This window comes from Styela clava, chromosome 4 (genome assembly GCF_964204865.1).
Source record: "Styela clava chromosome 4, kaStyClav1.hap1.2, whole genome shotgun sequence".
In the NCBI taxonomy this organism is placed as follows: domain Eukaryota; kingdom Metazoa; phylum Chordata; class Ascidiacea; order Stolidobranchia; family Styelidae; genus Styela; species Styela clava.
In genome coordinates this window covers 10115429-10141657 of record NC_135253.1, presented here as the reverse complement: position 1 = coordinate 10141657, position 26229 = coordinate 10115429, and the positions used below count along the sequence as shown (strand labels likewise).

At 33.1% G+C, this 26229-nt stretch overlaps 3 protein-coding genes across 7 annotated transcripts; 1 reads left to right on the top strand and 2 right to left on the bottom strand.

Moving 5' to 3' along the window:
• Window positions 1–7481: 7481 nt before the first annotated feature.
• On the bottom strand, window positions 7482–9206 carry LOC120326988 (uncharacterized). Its single transcript, XM_039393351.2, has 6 exons — window positions 9079–9206; window positions 8770–8906; window positions 8518–8615; window positions 8371–8442; window positions 8104–8187; window positions 7482–7923 (listed from the first exon to the last, which is right to left on the bottom strand). The coding sequence occupies exons 1-6, from the start codon at window positions 9190–9192 to the stop codon at window positions 7754–7756; spliced, it is 675 nt and encodes a 224-aa protein (XP_039249285.2). The 5' UTR covers window positions 9193–9206; the 3' UTR covers window positions 7482–7753.
• Window positions 9207–10672: 1466 nt separating this feature from the next.
• On the bottom strand, window positions 10673–12797 carry LOC120326843 (uncharacterized). The gene is made up of 6 exons (XM_039393196.2): window positions 12501–12797; window positions 12200–12336; window positions 11951–12048; window positions 11790–11861; window positions 11401–11484; window positions 10673–11074 (listed from the first exon to the last, which is right to left on the bottom strand). The coding sequence occupies exons 1-6, from the start codon at window positions 12612–12614 to the stop codon at window positions 10905–10907; spliced, it is 675 nt and encodes a 224-aa protein (XP_039249130.2). The 5' UTR covers window positions 12615–12797; the 3' UTR covers window positions 10673–10904.
• A 910-nt stretch (window positions 12798–13707) lies between these two features.
• On the top strand, window positions 13708–26188 carry LOC120326827 (uncharacterized). Of its 5 annotated transcripts, none has more exons than XM_078112104.1 (17): window positions 13708–13959; window positions 14551–14657; window positions 14878–14998; window positions 15858–15930; window positions 16734–16812; window positions 16896–16990; window positions 17417–17436; window positions 17988–18048; window positions 18124–18177; window positions 18599–18807; window positions 18983–19062; window positions 19392–19492; window positions 20068–20180; window positions 20467–20602; window positions 20830–20969; window positions 21051–21183; window positions 26170–26188. In XM_078112104.1, the coding sequence occupies exons 1-16, from the start codon at window positions 13936–13938 to the stop codon at window positions 21177–21179; spliced, it is 1542 nt and encodes a 513-aa protein (XP_077968230.1). In that variant the 5' UTR covers window positions 13708–13935; the 3' UTR covers window positions 21180–21183; window positions 26170–26188. The 5 variants fall into 5 exon arrangements, with proteins under 5 accessions (XP_077968230.1, XP_077968229.1, XP_077968232.1 ...); XM_078112103.1 differs by lacking the exon at window positions 26170–26188 and adding an exon at window positions 22004–23125; XM_078112106.1 differs by lacking the exon at window positions 26170–26188 and having other exon boundaries at window positions 13708–13902; window positions 21051–23126.
• The last annotated feature ends 41 nt before the right edge of the window (window positions 26189–26229 follow it).

The window sequence follows — 26229 nt, the reverse complement described above, 5'->3', positions numbered from 1 at the left end:
ACGTGGATTTAAAAATGAGAATAAAATTGTCATTTAAAAATATTTTGTCGTGAACGATATGCTAGACTCTGATAAAAAGAAAGTGAATCTGATAGTGAACTGGATGTGCAGTATATCCGCAGAAAAAGTTAATAAAACTTGACGCCATGAACGCCGCGGAAATAATCGTCTTCGGAGACGCCATCAAAATTATTGAAGACCCGTATAAAATTGATATTTTGTTTTCTTAAAAACAATTTGACCCCCAATTTTTTTAATTTATAACACCGAGTGTTTTTGAAAAACGTCATATCCTTTGGTTTAAATCCCATCCAGTTAACAATACTTCAGGCGTAATTTCACTAGAAATTGCAATGCCGAGTTATATGCATAAGAAGGTCGCGCATCGGTGCAGGTACAATAAGTTCTTAGTTGGGTACCGTATTTGCTTTGAGATCGGTGAACAAGCGCAAATGTTCCCACATTTTTATAAACAAGCGTTTTAGTGAATTAAAAGAAAACAGAAAAATTTTGGGTGAAATATCCGAGTACCATGAGACCCAAAGGAAGCTTGAAATAAAAAATGAAAGTATAGGCTTTTGAGTGGCTTGTTTTCGTTGTATGTTCAGCTTCTGACTAACGCACAGTCATATATATGTGATAGAAGCGAAGAAAACACAGCAGGGCGAGGGACTACTTACTCCTGTTTTTTACATAGCAATACCAGTTAGGAATTAGGATAGCTACGTAGCCTAAATCGCCACTTGAATGATATCTTCTGTACACGGATTCCCACGTATAGAGAGCAGGTTTGAATTTTGAAGAAATGATACAAAATAACGAATCTACTTGAACAAATTTTATATCAGGGGTTTCAAACCATCATTCAAATTAAATCCCTAGATACCTAATATATACGTAGTTGAATATTACAGTACTAGAAATGAGGATTTTTTCAGTTAGGTACAAAATATATATATATATATATGTATACCACAACGAGTGAAAACATCCGCCTCTGACCACGTTTACATGTCGAAGACGCACAGTCTAATTGTGCTGATGAAAGTTGCTGACAGCCATGTAATTTGTACAATTTCCAAAGTACCGAATGATAAGATTACCATGAATAAAAAATAATTTTGATTGTTTATTCAAGATATAATATATATATTCCCAACAAGTCAATGGTACCAAATATAAAGTCTCAAGCGGATATCTTTAGTTGCCTGATCAATGCAGTGTTTCCCCACAGAGGAGGGAATTCCTTCCTAGCGAGGAATTTTCCCATTTTTTGGGAGGAATTTTGCTTTGTATTCTCTGTATTATTAGATGTTTGACAATATATGCCAAGATCATTTATTGCTCGTCCTGCTTATGGGGGGGTCAGTTGTCTCACATCGTTTCAATATTGGCTGAATAGAGCTGTCGACTGTATCTCATTGTTTGATTTCTTGAATTTTTACCAGTTTGATTTCTCCTCCTCACATACATTTGTAGATAAATGCTGCATTCGACGTAACCTACATTGTTTCCACGTTTACCACAACTGTTTATGCCATTAGTAGTACACTGACGATTTTTCAAAATCCAACAATCGCCCATATAATACGAATAGGGCCAGAAGTTCGCCTTCTTATTTGTTAAATATGACTGTTCTCAACAGAGTTCTCGCAGCATTATTTCAGGAGTGTTTTGCCATTAACCAAACACGTAGTGCAATATTCAGGTTCAAAAACATAACAACTGAACACATACAATTTTGGGTTCCAAATTAGTATATTTCTAAAATTAAGATCACGATGTTAATAAATTTTAAATATTTATGTGAATACGAAATTCCATTTTCGTAACGAAAAGGTAAACATAGTTATAGATATTGTCAGGTGTATCTATATTCACCGAAGTCAATATTAACATCAAAACCAGCCATTTGATACATAAATTTGCATACTTATTTAAGTTCATTTACGTTAAATCGGTTAGTTTGGGGTAGAACGAAACATGAACTATTGGAAATAATACAAATCAGCACATTCATGATCATGAACGAAATGGTAAAATGGGCGGATATAATATCTAATTGGGAATACTTAGTCCAAGTCTATAGCTTTCACTCATCGAAAAGCGCATAGCTGTCTAGGCCTTGACACGATTCGGCGATATTTAATGTTGAATTCCTAGTACAGAGACACCAATTCTATTTTAGGAATTTCGATGAAAAATTCGTAACAATAAATTTTTTTTGATTTATAGATTTTAGAAATCCCAATTTTTTTTTTTTACATACCGTAAGCTTAACTAAACGGGAATGAAATTGAAAATTGGAGTACACGCAAGTAGAATGTAACAGCCACAAGTATGAGTTTGAAATAAAAATGAAGGTATTTATTGGGTGAAATCTGATGTTGGATGTTCATAAATACAGTAACGCAAAAATTCACACAGTTCAAAAATGCTTTTCCAACATCCCTGAGTCGTTTTGAAAACAACTAATTTAATTTTCAAACTTGTTGCAGTGTTCAGTAATTACCCGGAATCAGGTTTATATTTATTTTCTTTTACAGTTCGCATACTGGCTATCCTACTGAGCTGTATAACTATTATAATTAGATCTTTAAACGAACATTCCATATATTTATGCAGTAAATGGTACCATTTCTGTGGTACTGCTTGGATATGAGTCTTTTTCATTTCTGAGTGAGTTCCTTGTCTCCAGAAAATTCTCTTTGAAACAAATTGATCCCAGAAATTTAAAATCACGTCTGTTCGCAGTACAGTACGGTTTACCGTACCGTCAGATCACAGTCTACAAATATATTCACACCAAGCGAAGCAGTACAGTAGGACACAAAATGGCGTCCGATGTCCGCAGAACGTTTAATGACGTCATAGCAAACAAAAACAAATCTCACAGAGCTAACAGAAATATTTAAAATGAATAAAAGTAATAGCCTTCTGGGGAAAACTTTTATCTCCAACCACTGAAAATTTCAAAGCAATTGGTCCAGAATTCGAAGAGAAAGCGATTTTTTTAAAAATGATGAAGACAAATAACAATAACAACAAAATTTTGAAACGATCGTTATGTCCACTACGTGTCCAATAAACGAATTACTAAGTAATATATTTATTATGTATTTATTATACTGAGAATAGTCACGCTATTCCTCTTCCTTTTAAAATTGGTCATTTTTCACGTCAATGTTTTAAAATATATTGTTTACAAATCTATTAGATCCCGATTCGGACTTGGTAGACACATTGGCTTTAACCCAAAAGTTCACGCCAACCAATTCCAATGTGTTTGATGAAAATTTTATGAATTAGTTTTCAAAAAAAATCGCGTCTTGATTGAGTAGGGAGTTTTGAACTTTGACAAATAAATGACAATTTTGATCAAATCGCAAAAAATGATGTTTAAACTTATTTTCATACGCCAACGTCATTTGTTCTTCGTAAAAAACATAGGACGATAACATGACGCTGACAACTCACGTTTCAGTCACGTACAACGCAAGTCCAGGTAACACGCACCACGTCACGCATTATGTATGTCCATTACAATAAACTTCCACGTGAAGGTCAATAATGCATTATCGGTCTGCATGTTTTATGATGTCACGTCAAGGGAACGCGTATCCTCATTTTTTTTTCAAATCTGTCTGACAACTAATCACAGATTACTCTTGGGAGGGAGTCAAAATACTTTTAGCTGACGTTCAATGATTCACGATTGTCGTTAGAAACAGCGAATTCTCTTTTATTCAATGGATTTGCAGACTAAAATATTTCTGTACCACAGCACAATAAATCAACAACAATATTGACTTAATTACGATAGCAAGAATTAAATCAATGTTTTTATATGATTCTATATATATATATATATATAATTACCTTTTTTGTTTGTGTGCAGGCAGTGAACACCCATTACTCTTTTTGAATTATAACACAAAAAATATATTTGCAAGTCACGCTCAAATTTAGAAAATTCTATGAGGTATAAATGACATAAAAACAATATGATGGTTATTTCCAACTGCACAATATTGCAGTTCAATGAAGCAATGACGATTCCATATTCATTAGAATTTCTAAATGAAATGTTGAATAATATTTCCTGTATGATCTTGTTTTGTGTTATGTTCGGGAATCAGAAGACAGTAATTTTTTTTGCACAAAAACATATTTTTCGCATTTGAATAAATTGTGGCATAAACCGTCATCAGGTCAAAAACTAATATTTCAATGTTGCTGTGAGATGAATTGTTTATAAATTAACAATTTGTCAAAAATCCGAAAAGTTACCCTTTTGCACGCAATGATATAATGATGTAAGAATTGATTAATGTTCTTGTGTCCTCACCCAAAAGAATCAGTAGAATTATTATGAACCTTCTCCGTGTTTTACTAAATATAGCAATATATATATATATATACATTTTATTGGCCATATTGATTTGATGATGAAACACTTCTTCACTCAGTGTGATGTTTAGAAAGACAAATAAACATTTGGCGAGTATTTATGATTTATATCACAACTGCCGGTATGATTTAAGATAACAAACAGACAATGAAACTGACGCTAAATTGATGTCACGATTAGGAAAATGATGATTTGTCCTCACTATATCATACCCGGAGAAAAACAAGCTATCCCTCACTCTGAGTCGGGTGGATATTCATTTGTAATAATTCTTTAATCTATGGAAAAACAATTTCAAGCTGTAACAAACGTATTAAATTCCTTGTGCAAAATAGTTATCAGTTTATTAGGACACTATATTTCATCATGAAAGCAATCAGACACAAAATGTACACAATGCAAGTCAACACATTCTAAATCAAACTGAATTCTACACAACATTAAAAGCTACACATGAAATATATTGTAAGTGTACACAAATAATAAAAACAATGTTCAATTTTATTTCGGCCCAGATCCTTGCTCAAAAATACAGTTGATAGTGGTAACACAAGCGTCATTCTTCTGCAACTCAGCGTTGATTCTTCTGTGTGTCATGTTATTTTCAACGTCTGTCTTCACTTCTTCGTCGGGATTCAGTGTTTTTGTGTAAACCCAAACAGAGTACTTCCCTGTAATATATGGTAAGAAACTGATTAACACAAAGATTTTCATTGGAAAATGTCTGGGAATGTAAAACGTCTTTCGGGTGGTCAAAGCTAATTATAGCCATTCAAACGATTGGAACATTGGAACCCGCAATTCACATTCGCGAAAAATTTCATCAGTATGTTTTGACTCACCTTCGCGATTGTATTGGCTTATCATGAGGAAATTTTTATAGTTAGTCGTTATGGCAAAATCATTTGTGTAATGATCTGAAATAGCTGGAAAATAAAAGAAATTTTAGATATAGAATATTCAACGACAAAAGTTATATTTGGAAAAGCATGATAATTAGATGAATGAAATAAAAGAATGACGAGAACAGCTTTCAACACGCGTTTTACGATTTTTTTGTCTTGATTTCTTTTGATAAAAATTACAGATAACAAAATATAAAAAGTTTGAAATAATATATTCATCTTGAAGTCTCTACCGTTCACATAAGAAGTCATTCTCTCTTTCGTCATAATTTGTTCCAAAATCTTCGTGTTAATCCATTGTAATTCTAAACAAATTAAATTTTTTTTCAAGACTATTGGGTTGTAGAACATCACTATTCTTACTTGTTAAATATACTAACCAGATGATTTGTCTAGTCTGTAGATTCCTGGGTCAACTGCGATGAAATATTCTGTTACGCTTCTGGGGTCGACATCTTTTTTTCCATCGGGCGTAACTCTGAAATTTTTTTAAATTTAGGAAACGTGTTTAAATACTGTATTTAAAAGAAATAACACATCTCGTTCAATAGATATTGTTCTTTTTTTTATTACAAAATCATGCTAATTTGACAAATTTTGTTTGGCGTTCCGGGTACGTCAAGAGAATGCGTATGCTCTTTCCCCCAAACCTGTCTGACAATTAATCACAGATTACCCTTGAAAAGAAAATTTTCAAAGTTACAATTGTTTGGCAATTTACTGGCTTATGAAAGATTACTTTTTCTTTGGGAATGTGTCAGAAAGAATAATAAATTGCTATAATTACTAGGAAGTCAAAATACATTTAGCTGATGTTCAATTGTTCGATGATTCGCGATTGTTGTTGGAAACAGCGAATTCCATTTAATCAATGTTTCGCATGACATAATTACGATAGCAAGAATTAAATCAATGTTTTTATATGATTCTATATTTACTTTTTTTTTTTATTTGCGTGCAGGTAATGAATATTGATTGCTCATTTTGAATTATAACACAATAAAATATATTTGCACGTCACGATCGAATTTTTTAAAATGAATATTTATATTTAGAAAATCCTATAAAGTATATAAGAAATAAAAACAACATGATGGTTTCTTCCAACTGTACAATATTGCTTTTTAATGAAGCAATTCCCTATTCATTAGAATTTCTGAATCAGAATTGTGGCATAAACTGTCATCAGGCCAAAACTAATATTTTGTTGTTGCTATGAGATGAATTGTTTATAAATTTACAATTTGTCAAAAATTTGAAAATTCCCTTGCTGCACGCAATGATATAATGATGTAAGAATTGAATTATGTTCTTATGTCTTCACCCAAAATAATCAGTATAATTATTATGAACCTTTTAAGTGTATTGCCAATTATGAAATTGAAGTATACGCATTGATTTTATTGGCCATATTGATCTGATTATGAAACACTTATTTACTCATTGTGATGTTTAGAAAGACAGAAAAATATTTAGCGAGTATTTATGATTTATATCACAACTATCGGCATGATTGACTGTTTCATATGTCACGATACAACAAGATAAACAACTCTTGTAATCGCACAATATATTTCTGCCAATTTGACAATAACTCGTTGACTTAAAGGTTATTAACTTTAAGGAAATGTCTGCTATTATTTGATGGTTGTAAACTCTAACAATCTACCTTGGACGATACGTAGATTCACAAACAAATGGTACATAGAAGACATGCTAAACATCACGTTGTAACAATTTGAATATTAGACGTAATATATTGTAATTGTACATCGGTATTATGAGGCTGTCGCAATTTTATCGTCCCTACAGTAATGTCGATTTTGGGCGTATTCAATATGTAACTACGCCACGAGTTATCTTCTATTCAGTAATAGTATATCGTTATTACGGGAAATTAGCTGCGGGTAAAAGGGGAAGCTTGTGGAAAAAAATGGCATTGACGCGCAGGTTAGAGGTGTTCATTGTTTCGTATATATTAGCATAATGGCGTAAATGGTATTTCCATGAATTCTGAGAAACATTCAGCTGTTCAAAGACACCGAACGAACAACGAAACTTTGCTAAATTCATGTCCCAACTCGTAAAATGATGATTTTTTCTCACTTCATCGGACCCGGAGAAAAACGAGCTATTTCTCACCCTGAGTCGAGTGGATATTCATTTGTATTAATTGTTTATTCGTCTACAAAATTGATTTCAAGTAGTAATAAACGTAATAAATTTCCTGTGCAAAATAGGCACTAGTTTATCAGAACACTATATTTCACCATGAATGCAATCAAGTACAAAATGTACATAATCTTACAAACACATTCTGAACATAAAGATATTGAATCGAACATGTTGTTGATATTAACGTAAATCTACACAACACTAAAACCTACACTTGAAATATTTTTTAGGTGTACACAAATAATAAAAACAATATTCAATTTTATTTCGGCACGGATCCTTGCTCGAAAATACTGTTGATAGTGGCAACACAAGCGTCATTCTTCTGCAACTCAGCGTTGATTCTTCTGTGTGTCATGTTATTTTCAACGTCTGTCTTCACTTCTTCGTCGGGATTCGGTGTTTTTGTGTAAACCCAAACAGAGTACTTCCCTGTAATATATGGTAAGAAACTGATTAACACATTGAAAATATACAGATTTCATTGGAAAATGTCTGGGAATATGAAACGTCTTTCTGGTGGTCAAAGCTAATTATATTATTGAAACGATTGGAACATTAGAACCTTCGATTCACATTAGCGAAAAATGGAATCAGTATGTTTTGACTCACCTTCACGATTGCATTGGCTTATCATGAGGAAATTTTTATAATTAGTCGTTATGGCGAAATCGTTTGTGTAATGATCTGAAATAGCTGAAAAATAAAAGACAAACAACAAAAATTAGATTTTGAAATGCATGGTAATAAGATGAATAAAGAAATGAAGAGAACAGTTCAAAACGTCGTACGATTTAGTTATCTTGATCTTTTTGATAAAAATTACAGATAACAAAATATAAAAAGTTTAGAATAATCTATTCATCTTAAAGCCTTTACCGTTCACATAAGAAGTCATTCTCTCTTTCGTCATAATTTGTTCCAAAATCTTCGTGTTAATCCATTGTAATTCTGAACAAATTAAAATTTTGTTTAAGAGTATTGGGTTGTAGATCATCACTATGTTTACTTGTTAAATATACTAACCCGATGATTGGTCTAGTCTGTAAATCCCTGGGTCAACTGCCATGAAATATTCCGGAACGCTTTTAGGGGCAACATCTTTTTTTCCATCGGGCGTAAGTCTAATTTTTTTTTTCAAAATTAGGAAAATGTGTTTTAATATTGTATTTGAAAAGATAAAAATTCTTGTTAAATAGATATTGCTTTTTTATTACAAGAGCATGCTAATTTGAGAAATTTCGTTTTGCGTTTCGGGTATCGATATTTGTTACTTACATTTGTGGCATTACGTTCCTCACGACTGCGACACCATCATGTCCAAAAGATCCAGCTACGACGATGCTGTTACAACGTCCTTCTAATTGAGTTGGATCTTCAACGTGGCTGAATGTGTTGTACCATATTCCACTAAGCTGAAAAAAAAATATATTTTTGCATCAGTCCGAACAGTAAAATTGTCGGATTTGAAATAGGACAGAAACTTTTACTACTAAACAGGACATTAAATTTAATTATATACAATACAAAAAGAGGATTCATTGTTTATTCATGTGAGGTAATTTTAAAAATATTTAATTGCATTACTTTATCCCAGTTAAGAATTCGCGCTTTTGCCAATTTGCATTGTTGTGCAGCTTGTCCGGGATTCGAACCCACTAAAAACACGAGTACAACAACTGAAAGCAGTTTCGAAATCATGGTGAAGAAAGTTGTCAGTGATGTCAAGTTGATCCTCGAAATAACAATGATAAACGTTTAGCCGACTATTTTATAGGTTTACCGTTAAACATCGATCACGTTTATGGGCACAAATATGACGCATACGAAAAGCACGCGAGCAAAGATTTTCAAAGAATTCAGACATAGACATAAATTACGTATATTTGTCTGATTAAAATTGTAATATCGTGGACGAGAATTTTTAATACTTTGTATTTGTTCGCAAGCATGAGCGTATCTCGATATTGAAAAAAAGGCAACACGATTTTACGACTTGGTTTGATATGGATCGAAATTGCTCTGACATATGCAGTCACCAGCATGTCGATATGTGACATTTAACCTACTCAATTTATCACACTTTCGATAATATGATTGAAATAGAATTCATACACGAATTCTTGAATTTGCCACGTCATCTTATTTATATTCAACGTGCTTATGAGATTTCCAATTTATTGCAAGATAGGTTGTTGCTATTTAACCTTTGCTATCCCGCCGAATAAGATAGATAATATGTCAGCTTTCATAAAATCCTAAAATTTCCCTCTTTTATATTAATCCATATACAGTCTATTGAAATAAAATGTTAATAGAAAACGCATGCTCGTATAGACAGCCAGTTAAAAATGAAACGCTAATTTTAATAGAAACCGCACGTTGTTAGAGGCAACTAATCTTCCGAAATTTTTGAGTTTTCCTAATTGAAACACTTTTGTATTACCACCATAGTTCTGGAATCGACGGAACTTCAATGGACTTTGGTTCCGCTATACCCAAGTAAGAGAAATATATGGAACATAGAATTCACGGGCTTGCTAAATAAATAGTTTGAATTTTGGATGCACAAGAAATAAGTAATACTACGTGACGAACGCACACTGAAATTTCGTATGTATGTATCACTTCAAACTTTTTAAACAACGTATTTCAGCTTAAAAACCAGATCATTCATTTTCTCATAAATAAGAAATTAATTTATAACCATTAGACTAGTATGCCAATGTTTAGTTCGTCAACGTGGTAGAGCAGAGTTCCCGTTAAGTGCGATGTTCTCATGCGATAAATATTGCGACTGTGCGCCAATCGAGAGTATATATCTCCTTTGGCTACCTATATTATATTTTAAGACCGGATAAAAACTAAACTCGAGTTTTTATCTACAATTTGTATATCAAATTGATAATACAGGAAATGATACGTGCTTCCATCGCTTTGTACTAAACGTTTTGTGATAATAAGTTGCATTTGCCGATAGACTTGAGCTTCAAAAATATATTTTGTTACTTGCCTTGATTCACCTCACAAGCTCTCACTGATACCAAGTCAGCTACTCATATTTAATTGTTTAAATATTCATTAACGCCCGAATCAAATCTAATTAGTTCATTTAATTCCAAGTGGTGTTATTGTTTAGTCATGAACCCAAACGATCTCAAACAATAATAAACGTATTGAATTTCTTGTGCAAAATGTTTATTGGGTTATTACAACACTATATTGTATGTATTAGATTAGACGTTGAAAGCAAACAAGCACAATATGTACCTAATCTAACAAACATATTCTAAACATGAAAATATTAAATGGAACTGAATTGTTGATATTAAAGTAATACTATACACAACATTAAAAGCTGTACTTAAACTATTTTGGAAAGTGTACACAAATATTAAAAACAAGGTTTTATTTTATTTTGGCTCAGATCTCTGCTCAAAAATACTGCTGATAGTTGCAACACACCCGTCATTCTTCTGTAACTGAGCGTCGATTTTTCTAAATCTCATATTATTTTCAATTTCCGTTTTCACTTCTTCGTCAGGATTCGGTGTTTTTGTGTAAACCCAAACAGAGTACTTTCCTGAAAAAGTGATGAACATACCAGAAATGGTAAGATTTTCTATTGCTAAATGTCTCTTGGGTTTCAGAGCTGATAACAGCTAATAAAATGATTGGATTATTTCAGCTAGTCAGTCAGTTTCGCATGGCAATGAAAAATGTATCGATTGTCAATTACCATCAACCTTGCGCGTTAAAACAGGAGCCCATCATATACAGACCTTATAGTCAATACATCTGAAGGTCATGGATTGTAAAAAATGACTGCCACGCAATTGAATAAAAAAATATGTAAAATTGCAACAAAAATTGATAGTGATTTCAAATTGTATCGATGTTTTAACTCACCTTTGCGATTGCATTGACTTATCATGAGAAAGTTTCTATAATTAGTCGTTACGGCGAAATCGTTTGTGTAATGCTCGGAGATAGCTGCAAGGAAATAGAAATTGATTTTAGATAAAAAATTTAGCAACAATAACTCGTATTTGATGATGAAGAAAATGTGTTCAGATGGTAGCCCGCTTCAAGTTTTTTTTATATATTAAGTCGTAGTTATGACCGATTAAGCGGTGTGATATGAAGAAATAAAAGTATATATTCCGTTTTTTTTTCTGAAGACGACAGTTATGTACGCCTAACAATTTTTTTTTTATGTTGGAAATTTTCTAAATAGAATGTGAATAACAAAATATAAAAAAACATTAGGAATGGATTATCTATCTTAAAGCCCCTACCGTTGACGTAGGAAGTCATTTTATCTTTTGTCATAATTTTCTCCAAATTCTTGGTGTTGATCCATTGTAATTCTGAACAAATTGAAGGAATTATAAGATTGTTAGGTTGTAGATTGTAGAACATCAAAGTACAAAATTGAATGTTTATTAAATATACTAACCCGATGATTGGTCCAGCCTGTAGATTCCTGGATCAACTGCAATGAAATATTCTGCTACGCTTTGTGGGGCAACATCTTTTTCTGTATCGGTTGTAACTCTGAAAATTTTTTGTATTTGGAAATTGTGTTTTAATATTGCCTTTGAAAAAGATAAAATAACTTGTTCAGTAAAATTTGTTTCGTTTTTCGTTAAAAAGCGTGTGTTTAAGTTATTGATATTTCGACGTTTGCCGGACTTTACGAACTTACTTTTGTGGCATTACATTCTTCACGACTGCGACTCCATCATATCCAAAAGATCGTACAACGATCATGCTGTTACAACGTCCTTTTAATTGAGTTGCATCATCGGCATGACAAAATGTGTTGTACCACAGTCCATCAAGCTAAATACAAATACAAATATTTTTATATCAGTCCCGACCAGCAAAATTACAGTAAAGTGTAACATAACACAGAAATGTTTATTGCATGCAAACAAAGTATAATAATGATAGACATTGCAAAAAAAGATTCCTTGTGATTGACACTGTGAGCATGATCACTTTACCTTATCCCAGTTAAGAAGTCGCGCTTTTGCCAATTTGCATTTTTGTGCAGCTGCTCCTGAATTCAAATTCAGTAATAAAACTAGTAAAACAACTGAGAGTAGTCTCAAAACCATTGTCAACGATGCTGTCAAGTTTACTCGTAGAATAACAGTGATAAACGTTTAGTCGATTGTTTTATAGGCAACGTTGAACATCAATCACCTTTATGAGCTTAAATATGACGATGACAAAAAGCTTCGAGAGAACATTTTTTTCAAAAAAGTTAGACATGGACATTAATTACTTTTATTGTTTATGATTCATATCGAAATAGCAAAAAGAAAGATGTTTAATTCTTCGTATCTAGCCAGAAAAGTTTTCATTGTAAATCTTGCAAACATATCTTTATAAAGCGAGCGGCAATGCGCTTTTATATCTGTGGTCGAAAAATGCTCCAGACAAAAATAGTGACATATACCCAGCTCAATTGATCATAACCTCGATGACGTGGGATTCAAACCGGATATTTCCGACGTCTCATGCCGTCACATTTGGGTCCATGATGCTGACGAGAGTTATAAATTTATTGCAAGGCAATTAAACGTACCTGAATGTAATATTGGTTTCCTTTATATTGGTTTGGTCGATATGCTTATTTTATATTATATTTATTGTCTGTTATCAATTCAGTTCGTCGAATCGCTCAGCTTGAGTATTGTTCGTCGTTTGATAAAATATTGACACCATCGACACTTTCCACAATAATGGAATGTGTTCTAGCTTGAAATATAAATACCATCCATTTTCTCGTGATGAAGGAAGTATCTTATCACCTCTAACTCTAAGCAAGTAGGCTAATATTTATTTCGCCGACATAGCAGTTTCAGTTTGTTTTTCGGTCCCGTGCAACAACCAGGCTGTATATATATTATATTTTCAAGATTTAATCGGCAGTTTGCATATCAATTAAATTGACAATGGGATAATATGCACATTGCTTCCGTAGTTTCGTGATAAAATTTTCGTAACAATTGACGATAGGCTTAAGCTTCCGAGTTCCGAAACGAATATTGTTACTACTTTTAACCCAAAGTTTGTGCATTACTTAATATTTTAAATTTTCAGACCTGACGTTTCTTCAATCGCGGAGTGTTTAGACAGAGAAATACCATTTCCGTCGTGCATGACGTTTTCATTTTCACTTCCCCTTTTTAGGGTGCTTTGTTTCGCGATGGTAGATATGTGTAATTTGAGGGCAAGCCAAACATGTTTATGGAGTTAGCGCTTTACACATAGACTCATCTGTTTTGGCAGTCATCAGATTTCTAGCGTATTTTCAATAACTAAAATTAAGACTAAGATTTGAAGTTTGCGTAGTTTTCCTGGACGACGAGATCAACTTCAGTTGAATTGAACAGATAAGTACGTACCGAATTTGCTGCAGGTATCTTCAATATGTGCCAAGACGCCAAACCGCAAGTGAGTTTGAATACAAAAAGCCACTTATTCATAATATTGAATAAAAAATTTGAGACAGGTTTCGAAGTTTTGTGCTTATATTCAATCGAAATCAGTATCCTATTTTTAAACCCGACAAGTCGAGTAGTGCAAGTAGTCGAGAACGTAATCTAAATTTCGGAATCCATACCGCTCACATTTTAAAAGTTATACAAATAATAATCTCTTACTATTACATGAGATTATTAATTTATTTCTGGAACAAAATTGCTCAACTTTCCTTGAGAAACAATTTTTGACCCTGGTATGAAAAACCGAGAAACCGGACAACTCGTATCAAATCAAGCTATTCTCATTGTTGTACTTTGCTGATGTTCATAATGTCAAATTGCTATTTCAACTACAATAACTTTGTAGCTGCTACATAATCTCAGTCGTCTTTGTACTACTCTGTTGCTCTTCTTCTGGGAGTATCCTATTGCGTCGATAAGGAAATGACTTGATGGTGATGGTGCGCATTTAATTTACTAATATTCCCTAATCATCTGAATATTGTAATAATTCGTTGATTGACTAGCCATATTTTTTATTTTAAATGTTTCTGTTCCTCAGATTCCAAATCAAATCGATTGGGTACTGAGATACATAGCTCATGCTGTCGGATTAAGTGTGCTGATTCTTCCATTTGGCATGGGTCAACTGGGCATTTTGCCATACTGGTAAGCAATGTTTATTGGTGCAGTTTTTCGTAGTTATGCCGTTTTGTATAACAAAAACATATTTATCGCAGGGTAATTATATTTGGTCAAACTAAATGCCTATTATAATAACGATTTTTATTCACATCCCCTAATATGTATCTGTTTATGACTTTGAATATATAACTGCATTCTTCAAACTTGGTTTTCTATTGTTCACGTGTGCCCGTTATTTGTTTAGTATACTTCTTCTATTTGGGACGTACTCTACAGGCCATTCCCTTATCTACTTGAGCGAGATTGTTTCGGATCAGTCTTCGGATCTAATACCACAAAAAGGAATAAACTACACTAACTATTTTGTATGGTAACTCTGTATATCAGTGATTTTCAACATATTTTGAACCGCGGAATATTTTTTATGTCAAAAAATTTCTTGCGGATCAGTAAATGAAAATTTTCGTATTCGGGGAAATGTCAATGACGCTCGATATTACGAAAACGAGTCATATTTCAAACATCTTTATAAATCCGTAAGTGGCTGGTTAAATTTCCGTTTGCTGTTTAGCCATTGTCACAGAAATGAACCAGGAAACCTATACCTGGGTACTGTCGTTTAATTTAAAACACGTGATATAATTTTCTTAGAATCAAATATGTGCTCATTGACTTTTTTTTAAACATAAAATATTATACCAATATAAAAAAAAGGGAATAAAAATTTGACGCGGAACACCCGAAGGTTATTTACGGAAAACCAGTGTTCTGTAAAGTGTAAACCATCAATTGAAAATCACTGCTGTATATAATAATCAATTTCGCGATAACGACATGAGCATTTTTTTTTGTTAAAATTTGTTAAAGTTTTAAGATCTTCGACGTGATTGACGTACGTAATGCGACTATGTGGTTTACTACTCCTGCTATTGTCCGCTGTGATATTTCGGCTCACTGACCAAAGATAAAGTTTACTTAGAGCAGCCCTTACGGTTCCAGGACTGCAGTGGTGCAATTCATCAACATAAGCAACGTTTGGAATTGAACAATGGGCCCTGTGATAACGATAATGAAATTATTGAATTTTTTGAAACATTTCCATCTATTGTAGCCTAAATAGTGGCATTGGTTACGTAGTTGAGAATAAAAATGATTTTTTGTTCCAAAATGCACCGCATTCATAATTCATTTTCTGTCTGTGTTATTTTTTCTCATAAATTTCAGACTATCATCAAGCATTATCTGCCAATTCTCGACTGGCCTGCTCGAATTTTATTCATTTTTGACGTTTTAGTTTGTAAGTACTCACTTCACTTTTAAATATAGAAAATAAAAATTTACACGGAAGCACTGAAATGCCTTTCTCTCTATATTTTACTAAATCAAAAGGAAAGAGATTGGGATCAATAATAATAATTATTTTTAAATGCTTTTAGGTCTCATTTATATCTGATTCTGTTAAGATTTTGTAATTAGCAGCGGAAACAATCACGTTTGAAAGTCTCAACGTATCTTAGATTCCACCCTCTCAATGTATTGTTGACATATTTGTTCGACTTCATCTGTTTCTTAAACTAACAGCCAGTTGTCATTAACTCGACACAAGGTGTCACGAGGTTTCTATTCTAATCAACTGAAGTAGGTTGAAACTTGCGAATAAAGTCTGAAACTGCTCTTGCCGATAAAAGGCCAAATTACTCTTCTTGATAACAGAAACGTTGACAGTTTCTGTTTGACGTTGCGGTCGACTATGTAACTAACTACTGCGTAGTCAGCAGTCTTACCGTAGTGGCATAATATGCAGTTATTTTTAAAAACTCAACAGCCTTTATCAGCGTTGTAGATGTATCTGTTTGAAGATATATTCAGAGAGCTGATAACGATTGTGATATCTTAAAACAAGTTATGAAAACTAATACAGACTCATTACAACTGAAAAACATCTTTCAACTTCATCATTGTGACGTAACAATACAATTTAAAGAAGTAGTAACAGAGTCCAAACATGACATATAACACTGACAACATCAAAGAATGTTTATTCTCTGTATCAACACTTTTTTATGACAAATAAATGACCCACTGACTGTTTCGTTGCAGGCACTGCATTTTATTTCAGACTCTTGGGAATGATTATATTGCTAATGCTGTTTCCGCTCGATGAACCTACGAAAACTAGGTAATGTATAATGCCTTGCGGATAATATTTTAGCTTCAGCCACCATATTATATACACAATATCTCAGACTTCTTTTTCTGTAGCCCTGGTATTTCAATGGGATGTTACGCAATCGCAACACTAATTCTTCTAGCAGCTCGTGTTCGTGGTAATTTTGGTGGTGCTGAAACTTCAAAAGGTTAGTTCAATATGTAGCAGAAATTCGAGAATTTCGAGTTTATGATTAGATGGAGTTTTATAAGGACCTGCCGGCGAATTAAGTTTGTTTATTGCTAGTGCTTATCAAACAAATATATATATATATATGTATATATACATTGTATACCGATTTTTGATATATTTTTTCTTTATTCCAACCAGTTGCCCCGGTTAAAATATCACAGTATAAGCGTCAATGTTTTGCATGCTCATTATTGATTGAAATATTGAAACGAAGGCACGGAGAGGCTGCGGGATCAAAGTACTTACTGCAGCGATTCTGATCCCAATTTCAGTTTTCAGTCAGAAATACGATTTAGTAAATTTAATTTTTTGTAGTTCCAATTAAAAAATTTCCCGGGTTAACATCGATCAGATACTTATCATTGACTCATTTTTATGTCAGATCACCCACCGAGGACAGAGGTGAGTTATTAATAAACCATTTTTATAGTTTCAAAAGATTGATTGCTTATCACTTGCTACAATCCAAATATACCCTTAATTTACTATAAAAGATATTCATATGTAATCACTTTATGTGTATAATTTCCTGAATTTAATTTTCAACTAACAATAAAGGATTCAATCTATTAAGTCTGCTGATGTATCAAAATTGGATTGATATTCGGGTAAATGTAAGGTTTGCTACACGCTCTTAAATGGCTACTGAAAGAGGCTATACGTTATTTTGAAGAAGTGTAATAGGTGTAAATTAAAATATCACAGTATAAGCGTCAATTTATTGCATGCTCATTATTGATTGAAATATTGAAACGAAGGCACGGAGAGGCTGCGGGATCAAAGTACTTACTGCAGCGATTCAGCGAAATCTTCATTTGTTGTTTACTATGCCAATACGCCACTCTAGCTCATTTTATGTTCTTGTAACGGTATTATTCAGAAGTATTGAATAGTATCTATTCAGGCCTCGAAAGTAGTTTTTCTGATTTCAATAAATACTCATAATTTTATAGGTTAGTTTTCACATGAAGTTCGATGAGAGTAAAATAGAAAACCTGAATGTTAATCAAATCGGTAAGTATAAACATATAATAAAATCCAGCTCAGTTGAATCTAAGCCTTTTTGAAAACGATTCAATTTTGTATCAGTAGGCGAGCTCCCGGTCAGCGCAAGACAGAAAAGCAACCATCTTAATATGGAAGGTGAGTATTCTTCCACATTTCTGAAATTATTATTGAAACTATAGGGACGAACTCTGGTGTCAAATACAAACATGCCACAGAACATCACTCTCTGAGGTGTGTCTACGTTGATACAATCCCAGCAGAAATGGTTCAGAAATCGAATAAAAACTATTTAAGCAGAGTGCTATTTTACTGCAGGAACCGAGATTACCTATCAAAGCAAAATGAGATACTCAATTATCGATAATTCTATAAACATTGTCTTTGCTGGGAATAAAAACTAACCTTAAAACCCCCTTTGAAAGATACCATTTTGGAGCTTCTACCTTTACCCTACGAAGAAAACTGAAAAAATTACGATTATTGTCATTTGACCATATGAAAGACGAAAATAAATACAGATTTACCATCGCCTTCAACGTTAATTCTCTTGTTACAGCTGTTGTCGACGAGACCTACAGTTTTGATTGGAGACGTTTTGCTATGTTGATGCTTTTGGGATTTATGATGTTTATTCAGTTTGTGACTCATCGTCAAATACAAAGCGATGAAGACGTCATTTTGGGCATTTACAATGCAACAACTCAATGTCCAGGCATATTACAGCCATCTATAAATATTCAATCAATTTTTATGAGTTCTCCAAAGGTAATTTTCATTCGTTTCTCAGTAAATCTCAGTTTTATGTTGTGTTGTAAAATATTTTTTAACCGATATCACTTGTAGGACAACAACATTGGGACAAATGGGACACTGTATTTCGAAACACCCACGATAAAAAATAATAAAAATGATTGAACACTACAAATACATTATATTTCAGGTCATTTATGTTTTCTCAAGCATCATGTTTGCGTTGATGAACTATGCAATGATTTTGCCAATTTGCCTGGAAGAATTAACGTGAGAATATGAAAAAATGAATTTTTGATTCATTTTTCTCATTTTGCCACTTTAATTTTGCTATTTATACTATTATTGAGAAACAATTGCTTTCTTGTTTACATCTTAATCGCTCTTATAGTCAAAGATTAAAGTTTATTCTTCATTTATCATCGGTTGATTTGCCCCAAATATGCTAGATTTCAGATTTGAACATTGCGAATTTATATAGTCAATTTTGACGATCTAAGGCTCAAAGACAAATATGTTCGGAGTGAAAATATTCCCTTGGTAACTTTTTACATATTCTAATGATAATTGTTTTCACTTATCTAAATTTTTAAATTTAGGATGGAAAGGCCCGAGTACACCAAACTCGTGTTCAAGGCAAAGTCGTCACTGTTCGTCATCTACACAATTTTTCCTCTGATGGTCAATCGTACATTAGGAGGTACGTGTAATTTCAATCCAGTTTTTATTACATATCTATAAAAAAAAAACTGCTTGCTACCACAAATGTGGAGTCGATGGAAAGATTAGTTCTAATCTCTCCGCAGATAAATTCCAAACCCGCTCCTTCCACATCTGACTACTTGTCTTTAATTAAGGCCCAGGTTATGTAATATCCTTTGTTGCAGCAGACTACAAGTCTAGGGTGGTTGGTTTCGGTATTGTATAATTTATAAAGCATACAAAAGCAACTGTTATGTGGATATTTATCTCAATGGTTATATATATGTTGGTTAACTTATTTGCATTTTATTTTACCTCATTAACTCCGATCAAATGAACTAAAATCCTTGAAGTTGAAATATTAATAAAGCCAATTTATCAATACGCCTTTAGCAGCAATAACTCCGTATCCTACATTGTATTTGTACTCTGTACAAATTCCTTATATATATATGGGATGAATGACAAAGATGCCACACTCGTTTAGTGTAGACGCTGTGTACGACCCTAAAATGCATCCCTATATTACCATTCAACTCTACTTCAAGACTTGTTGTTTTATGCCGTCTGCAGATTCCACGCCTGTGATATTTTTCAAAGCATATGGACAAACGATATATGGAATACTCTTCTGTGTCTTTGCTCTTTTAATGACGTTAAATGGAATGCAACTGCGCGTCATGGTTGTAAGTATTCTGATATAGTACTCTGCAATCCTTACTTATTTGCGTTCAGCAATTTTATAAGAAACATTTTCACAGGCGATCGCACGTTTTTCACCACGATATGTGCGGCTGCCAAGGCACCGAAATCATCATCTGCAGAGCATGACTATTAGGCCCCTATATCCATTCCTACTCCTAAATCTACAATTTGAATTAGCCAATATAGTTAAAATCCTTATCTTACGTTGGTCACTCGTTTTGCAATAAACCTATTTTGACGTAACTGATTGTTTCATATTTTTTGCAGTGCGTTAAATTAATTGAAGTGTTATTCGGAGATGCCAATATCAAAAGTCGACATTGGATAACAATCATTGCCTTGTTTTTCACGTCGTTTATTCTAGCGCAGACTCTTGATGAAATGCAGTTGATAATTATTTTGGGTAACTATATGTACTACGTTTCCTCCACAAAAGTAATAGTGAAATATTATATTTTGTAATATGTGTTAAAGCTTTTGCGTTTAAGACTTGGTAAATTTAGCGGCCGTACCTTGATTGCAAGTTTATCTGGAGGGTAATAAATCGGTAATTTAATGGAAACTCAATCTATTCATATGTATGTGGCCAGCGAGAGCGAGTCTTCAAATTATTTGACATTTATTTTACAGGACCGATGACTTGCAGTATTTTACTCATTATTATACCAAGTCTTGTTTACATCAAGTATACAATTATGAAAATAAAAAGACTTCGAATTTCCTTCCTCTTTGTGTTGCACATTTGTCAAGAGCTTTTGACAACTTTACTGGTCAGTAAATATTGATAATTTACAATAGTATATATCCAGCACCAGATACAACATCAATTCTAAATTAATTTGCCCTTACAGGCGGCCCTCGTTGTTACTGTTCACATTGTGCTACTCATATTTGCCTTGTGGACTCTCGGAGAGAATGATATTGATGTCGGTAACTGCAGACAGTTTTTCAACAATTATTGGGGAACCTTATCTCACTAAAGAGGTATTGGAAAAAACGTAAATATGGACGACAATATTATCAGCAGCTGTAACAAATTAACCGATAAATTTTGAGTAATTGACATCAACACTAAAAATAGTTTTCGACGTCATAGATATTATGAATTCAATAACATCCGAATTGTGGCTTTCGCCATCAGTGGTAACAAAATTGCATAATTCGCATGTGATTATTAGCAATATACATGATTTATCTTGTTTAACATGGATTTTTTTCATGTGAATTGTTTCGCAATAATTGAGCCGGATCAAAATCCTGATCCGTAAAAACGAATGGTTTTATTAATTTTCTGTATTTCATATTACCTGTCTTTTTCCATGACAAATGATTATTATCGAAATTTCTGTCCAATAATCATTTATTTTTACTTCGTTCACTTTTAAACTGTGAAATTGAAAATTGCCCTGAGCAATGACATAATATGTTATTCATATGTTCAAGAGCAAATACGGCATTTCGTTGCTTTATCAATTTAACAAATCAAATTCAAAAAAAAAAATTTCTTGTGGGCTTCAACTTGACTCGGAGTGTTTTTGTGCTGTGTTCATACCACCAACTAAAAAAAAAGGAATTAAAAATTCTAATGACGCAGTAGACATTGTATACATGCGATAGTTGGTATTTATGCAATTATTACATTACTGATTTCACGAATTTTCTCAATTTTATGTTGACTCCTCTTATGGCAACTGATTGTTAATGTTACTTCTTGTACATTAATTATTTTGGTTTTGCTTACTCGAACTCTGACTTTAAAACATTGTCCTGATCAATAATAACACATTTATGTTATATGTTGAAGAGTGGCTGGCTCAATGACATTTCCATGCGGTCGTCTATCATAAGATATGGTTTCAATGAACTACGTATATATCTGATGTATCACGCATCTACATGAGTGATTACACACAGTACCGGTACTTCGTCTAATTTAGTATCACACAGATCTGATGTTTTTATTTATTGCTATAAGAATTATATTACCTGTTTTATTTATTATCCAATCACATGTCTTTTAATGCCCTGCCTACACTGCAACACTGGATCGAATGGCAAAGTTACCGTTACCAAAGTTACCAAAGCAACTAGTATATTTCCATCAATTTACACACTTCAGCATCTCTGAAATTTGTTGCCTGCCCAAACGGGGGGGGGATCGCCATAGGTTATCTGGTGGGTTCGATTAGAGATGTTGGCTGTTGCCCTGTAGCATTTATGGTCGTCTCATATAACTTACATGTCTAGTGGATGCTGTTAGTGAATCAGCTGCCATAAAAAAAAGTCATACTCACCTATAATAACAATGTTCCAAAAACATAATTGCCGACCTTAGAAATTTGATTAGAAATTGAACCTTTGGTGTCGATGCTAAATAACGAATCTTGGATCCCCGCGGCTTCCCTTCCCCAGTAAAAAATGTGGGTTTAATTTTATTTTTTTGTCGAGTGTTAATTTTTACTGGTTGGAAGAACTAAAATTGACTATGACTATTTAAGATGAAAAAGAGAGAGAGGCGATTTTAACGAGTAATATGAAATGTGTGCGACCACTTTTGAGGCAATTATAAAAAACAATTGTTATTATCAGTTAACTTTATTTATTTGTCAATAACAATGAGTTAGATACTTGTGTTTGTTTATGTGACTTAATTGTATTGTAATATTTATATCGAAGATAATAAAATATATAGAGGCATTCTTTTGGCCCTTTACTGTTATATCAAATTGACAGCTACCCCAATTCGGGCACGTTAACCTATATATTTATTTTATGTTTCGGAGTCGATTAGTATACTGTATTGTACTATAACTAGTTAATTAATAGTAGTTAGAAACACCAGACGTTTCGCAACTCATTTTAATCGAAGGTTTTGTTGAATCCGATAATTTCGATGTTTACTGTGAATTTGGTGATAACAAAAAAATAGTGTATGTTATACATTCGCAATGAATGCATTTCGTGCAGAACAAGTAATATTCACACTTTACATAAATATAAGTTAGTAAATTTATCATCAAATCTACAACACAAATATGATTTCAAAAAATTATACACCGCATGAGGGTTCCTTGTGTACAGTTACATGTGGTTACCACGGAGGCGACTCACGTCACAGAGGATAACTTTGGTCGAAAAGTAAGTACCAGTATTGTATAATGCTGAGTGAAAATACTTTGGTCGCATTCGGAATTATAGGTAACAAATTTATTTCGTCACCTGTCCCAAATATATTGGTATACTTGACAACATTTACAACATGTATCGGCAAGCATTCGGATATGACAGGCATGCAAGTTTTTTTGTATTATTCTGTCATATGACCTAAAAATAAGCGCTTTTTCTGCTTCAAATTTAAGAATGTAATACTAATGTTTTGTCGTAATAATTTATGATGTCGATAATATTGCTACACTAGTATGATTGCATGTTTTCATAACAATATGATTGCTTGTATTTACATATTGTGAAATGGATTATCAAAATGAAGTGCAATTTGTATGATTTTTTCCTTGTATATGCATTCCAAATATATAGAAAATTGTAAAAAAAAGTACACTTAATAGTATTCTTTGCAGTTTTCCATTAAGTACAATTCGGGTGGCATACATGCTTCAATTTACAGCATTGAATCTACAACAAACAAAGAAAAATGAAAATGAAAAATATACTCGTCCTATATACGAAAGATAAGCAAGTTAGAATCCACAAGCCCGCAATACACAATTGTAGAAATTTGATAAATATACAATGAACAGCAAAATTTTCAATTTACTGAATATTCTCAGCCAAGGTCAACAAGAAAAATTAAATTATCTGTAAAACAGCGAACAACCAAAATAACAATGAATTCATCACATCAACAAACACAAATTATATTCTCCATAAGTTTTAGTACGAAAGGCCCACCGAAAATACTACTCACAACTGCGCCGTCAATAATCGGTTTTAGAATACAACGGTGGCGATATAAATCAGAAATTACATAATTATTTCTACGAAAATAAAGAAATTTTGAACACTTGTCCGACTCGTATCACTTGCACCACTGTAGTGCACTTATCCCACTGACTCACTTGTTATTCACCTTTTCCACCTATCCTATCTTGCATTGCGGTTTTTGTATGATTAAACACTAAAGTTCCAGTATTCTAGCTTGCTTTGTACAAAATAATCATAGGATAAGAAGAGAAATCATAAATTCCTCATTATAATTCGCATAACCTATCAATTACATCAACATTCAATGTGAAAATAACTATGATATCACGGCATTGGTTTATTAGTGAAACATATCCATCTTAGCAGGAACATAGCAGAATTAGAGTGGGAGAATTGCCGTAAGGTTTTACTATAGACATAGCGACTTTTGTATGGACACAGCCAACGTAACCATTTTCGTTTTAACAAATTAGACATAGCCCACCTATTGTAGTGGGAATAATCGAGCATTAAAGACATAGCGGTCATATATTCCATTTAGTAGGGGCATAGCATCCACCCTTTAACAGTAGAAACGCGGACGCATCACCAATTCACTCTGAACAAGCAATATTATAATAAAGATACAAAAATGGCCAGATTGCGCGAGCCGACAAACCTTCTTCATTTGCTCGACCTAAGACTTAATAAAAGAGAGACACGTTTGATATGTGAAATGGAACGAGGATTTACGACAACAAAAACGAAATGGTGCAATACTCGTTAGCAAATAATTCCAGAAGCATGCCTGTTCCTGTTTGATAAAAAAAAACGGGACTTGGGATTCAACACTCATGTTATGAGCACATCTGTTATATATGTTTGATACTATATTAAAATATATTTAATCTGAAAAAGATGTCTCATTCTTTTAATTAATAATCGTATAAAACCCTCACCAATGTAAACTACAGAGAGACAACAGACTCAATGGATTATGCGATGTGCATCAAAGCGGAACAACACGTCCAATAAATCAAACGAGAATATCGGTCGGAGACCGAAGACTTATCGATCGGACTTTAGGGGATCCCCCAAAACAGCGCTCTTACTCCATAGTGACACCGTGTGTCCCATCACTAATTAATTAATAACTCGCTAATTATACGACATAATTCAATAGGCTTCTGATCCGAGCTATGATGAATGCACATGCAAAATTTGGAGCAGATTCAACCTCGCTTTCGTGAGATATCGCGTGCATCTAACAGACAGACAAACAAACAAATAAACAAACAGACAAACACCTATTAACATACTTACCGATCTTAAGATCGATAAGTAACAAGGTTCCTGTTTTAGATTTTCGCTACATGTCACTTACAATTTATACCAATCTATACTTAACTATGGGCCTGCGATTGAATACACAAATATGTGTAATGTTTCGTGCAAAGTACACAAGTTAAAATATAGAAACAGTATTCGGAGTATTACCGATGTTTTTTTTTCGAAATTCCCATTTCGGGACAGTTTTGCTTTTGCCTTTCTTGCTAGATTTAATTACTTATCAAAGCTATTTTTCCCTATCATGAAAAATGTCAATAAATGTCGAGTGAAGTATGTGAATGAAGAAAAGCATTTATTCGAAGCTGTTACATATGCTCGATAGATAATAATATATCAAAATGTATTCAATCTGGAAAATATGTCCCATTCTCTCAATATTCGTATAAAATCCCCACCTATGTAAACTGCAGACTCAACGGAGCATGCAATATACATTATAACGGAGCAACACTTCCCATACATCAAATACGGACTGTGAATTGGTTCCTGTTTTAGATTTTCGCTACTTTCGTTGGCTGAATACACAAATTGATATATGATCGTCCAAAGTCCACAAATTGACATTAAAAACAGTACTCGGGGTATTCCCGATGGTTTCTTTCGGAATTCACATTTTGGGGCAATTATGCTCTTTTATCTTTCTTGGTTTATTTATTTGCTTATCAAAGCTATTTTTCCTATTATGGAAAATGTTACTAGATGTAAAGTGAAGATTTCCAAAGAAGTAAAAAGTATTTATTCGACGGATTAAAGAACAAT

What these genes read in the sequence shown, in the direction of transcription:
- LOC120326988 (XM_039393351.2), bottom strand. Translation starts at nt 9,192, where the DNA reads ATGATTTCGAAACTGCTTTCAGTTGTTGTACTCGTGTTTTTAGTGGGT. An exon ending in GAATTCTTAACTGGGATAAA is followed by an intron (nt 8,907 to 9,078) that starts GTAATGCAATTA and finishes TTTTTTTTTCAG; the next exon opens with CTTAGTGGAATATGGTACAA. An exon ending in CAGACTAGACCAATCATCGG is followed by an intron (nt 8,443 to 8,517) that starts GTTAGTATATTT and finishes TAATTTGTTCAG; the next exon opens with AATTACAATGGATTAACACG.
- LOC120326843 (XM_039393196.2), bottom strand. Translation starts at nt 12,614, where the DNA reads ATGGTTTTGAGACTACTCTCAGTTGTTTTACTAGTTTTATTACTGAAT. An exon ending in CAGGCTGGACCAATCATCGG is followed by an intron (nt 11,862 to 11,950) that starts GTTAGTATATTT and finishes CAATTTGTTCAG; the next exon opens with AATTACAATGGATCAACACC. An exon ending in AAGTCAATGCAATCGCAAAG is followed by an intron (nt 11,075 to 11,400) that starts GTGAGTTAAAAC and finishes TCACTTTTTCAG; the next exon opens with GAAAGTACTCTGTTTGGGTT.
- LOC120326827 (XM_078112104.1), top strand. Translation starts at nt 13,936, where the DNA reads ATGTGCCAAGACGCCAAACCGCAA. An exon ending in CAACCATCTTAATATGGAAG is followed by an intron (nt 18,178 to 18,598) that starts GTGAGTATTCTT and finishes CTCTTGTTACAG; the next exon opens with CTGTTGTCGACGAGACCTAC. An exon ending in TGCAACTGCGCGTCATGGTT is followed by an intron (nt 20,181 to 20,466) that starts GTAAGTATTCTG and finishes TATTTTTTGCAG; the next exon opens with TGCGTTAAATTAATTGAAGT.